At 50.2% G+C, this 2772-nt stretch overlaps 1 protein-coding gene across 1 annotated transcript in view; it reads left to right on the forward strand.

Annotated features, from left to right (window-relative positions):
• CATSPERD (catsper channel auxiliary subunit delta) overlaps positions 1-2772 on the forward strand; it is a 59770-nt gene that overhangs the window by 16961 nt on the left and 40037 nt on the right. The window contains exon 4 of the mRNA XM_011967477.1: positions 2034-2123. Coding sequence (XP_011822867.1) covers positions 2034-2123 — 90 coding nt within the window. The remainder of the gene's footprint in view (positions 1-2033; positions 2124-2772) is intronic.

Raw genomic sequence — 2772 nt, forward strand, 5'->3', positions numbered from 1 at the left:
AATAAATAAATAAATAAATAAATAAATAAATATAAATAAATAAAAATTAGCCAGGTGTAGTGGCATGTACCTGTAGTCTCAGCTACTTGGGAGGCTGAGGCAGGAGGATCACTTGAGCCCAGGAGGCTGAGGCTGCAGTGAGCTATAATCATGCCATTGCACTCCAGCCTGGGTAAGAGAGCAAGACCTCATCTCTTAAAAAATAAAAAATTTGTCCAGGTGTGGTGGCTCACACCTGTAATCCCAGCACTTTGGAAGGCCAAGGCGGGCAGATTGCCTGAGGCCAGGAGTTCAAGACCAGCCTGGCCAACAGCCGGGTGTGACGGCGGGCACCTGTAGTCCCAGCTACTCAGAAGGCTAAGGCAGGAGAATCACTTGAATCTGGGAGGTGAAGGTTGCAGTGAGCTGAGACCACGCTTCTCCACTCTAGCCTAGGCGACAGAGTGAGAGTCCGTCTCAAAAAAATAAATAAAAATAAATAAATATAAATTTTAAAAAAATAAAAGGAGGTAAATTATTGCTTCATGAGGACAGAGTTTCTGTTTGGGGTGACGAGAAAGTTTTGGAAACAGATGATGGTGATGGTTGCACAATATTGTTACTCTACCGAATGCCATTGAATTGTACAGTTAAAGGTGGGTAAATTCATCCAAATGTGTTACCTATTTCTACAAACATTCAGGAAGGCTGGACCCCTGAAATGTCAACGTCGTGATCCAGGGGGTGGAAGGGCGAGGGCGAGCAGGTTTTGTTCTCCTTTTAGTATTGCTTGGTTTGTTCTCGACTTAAAGTAGTCTGGGTTAACTTCCAATGTTTGGTAGGTTAGGTCTATTAAATGCATTTTCAGGCCGGGCATGGTGGCTCACACCTGTAATCCCAGCACTTTGGGAGGCCGAGGTGGGAGGATTGCCTAAGCTCGGGAGTTTGAGACCAGCCTGTGCAACATGGTAAAACCTCATCTCTACTAAAAATACAAAATTTAGCTGGGTGTGGTAGCGTGCTTGTAATCCCAGCTATTCGGGAGGCTAATCCATGAGAATCGCTCGAACCCAGGAGGCAGAGGTTGCTGTGAGCCGAGATCGGACCACTGCACTGCAGCCTGGGTGACAGAGTGAGACTCTGCCTCCAAAAAAAATAAAAATAAATAAATAGGCCGGGTGCGGTGGCTCATGCCTGTAATCCCAGCACTTTAGGAGGCTGACACAGGTATATCATCTGAGGTCAGGAGTTCGAGACCAGCCTGGCCAACATGGTGAAACCCCGTCTCTACTAAAAATACAAAAATTAGCTGGGTGTGTTGGCGCATGCCTGTAATCTCAACTACTTGGGAGGCTGAGGTAGAAGAATCACTGGAACCTGCGAGGCAGAGGTTTCAGTGAGCCGAGTTTGCATGACTGCACTCCAGCCTGGGTAACAGAGTGACTCCATCTCAAAAATAAATAAATAAATAAATAAATAAAATAATAAATAGATAAATAAATAAATGCATTTTCAACTTCTTTTTTTGAGACAGAGTTTCGCTCTTGTTACCCAGGCTGGAGTACAATGGTGTGATCTCAGCTCACCGCAACCTCCGCCTCCCAGGTTCAAGGGATTCTCTTGCCTCGGGCTCCCTAGTAGCTGGGATTACAGGCATGTGCCACTATGCCCGGCTAATTTTGTACTTTTAGTAGAGATGGGGTTTCTCCGTGTTGGTCAGGCTGGTCTCAAACTCCCGACCTCAGGTGATCCACCTGCCTCGGCCTCCCAAAGTGCTGGAAGTACAGGCGTGAGCCACCGCGCCTGGCCAACTTTTTTTTTTTTTTTTTTTTGTAGAGACGGGATCTCGCTGTGTTGCCTAGGCTGGTCTTGAACTCCTGGGCTCAAGCGGTCTTCCCACCTTGGTCTCCCAAAGTGCTGGGATTACAGGCATTAGCCACTGTGCCCGGTCCTGGTTTTTCATCTGAAGGTGTGTTGGGGACACTGCGGGGGTTTGTCGCCCCATCCTGCTTGCTGGCTCCGTACAGCCTGAGCTTCTCTGCTCCCACTCCCAGGTGATGGTGAGCAACCCCCACTCCCTGGGGTTCCAGGCCACCTTCTACGAGAGCGGTTACACATCAGACGGGAACACCAAGTACAAACTGGTGAGCCGCATCCCCACCAAACCCCGTCGCCTGTCCCTCGAGGGGCCCCCCTCTTCCTCCTTCCCTTATCAGCATAAAAAGCTGAGGAGTTTCCAGGGTACATAGCCCCTGGCTGTGCCCCGGGACGGGAAGATGATCAGGCAGCCGTCACCCACGCGCTTGGCCTTATTAAAGTGTCACACGGGAGAGACCCAGATGGCATGACAGGGAGGAGCCTAACCCAGCCCGAGGAGGGTGGCCGGAGATCTGAGTTAGCTGGGTAAACTGAGGCATGAGGCTTGAGTCGGGGCAGTTTCCACAGGGCAGGGGCCTGACCAGGTGCAAGTTGGTGACGGCAAACTCCTTTGATCAGGTTCTTCACGTCACATCTAGGTGAGTGAGGAAAACGATCGCTCCTCACTACGGGTCCCCAGAACTCGGGGAGCACGGGAATGGGGGCCATCATATTGGGGCCGTTGTTTCTGTGAACTTCCAGAAGGCTTTCACAGGCGCTGGGATTAGAACAGAGCACGGCTTGGCTGGGCGCAGTGGCTCACGCCTGGAATCCCAGCACTTTGGGAGGCCAAAGCGGGTGGATCACTGGAGGTCAGGAGTTTGAGACCAGCCTGGCCAACGTGGTGAAACCCTGTGTCTACTAAAAATACAAAAA

This window comes from Mandrillus leucophaeus, unplaced genomic scaffold, assembly GCF_000951045.1.
Source record: "Mandrillus leucophaeus isolate KB7577 unplaced genomic scaffold, Mleu.le_1.0 Scaffold8, whole genome shotgun sequence".
NCBI lineage: Eukaryota > Metazoa > Chordata > Mammalia > Primates > Cercopithecidae > Mandrillus > Mandrillus leucophaeus.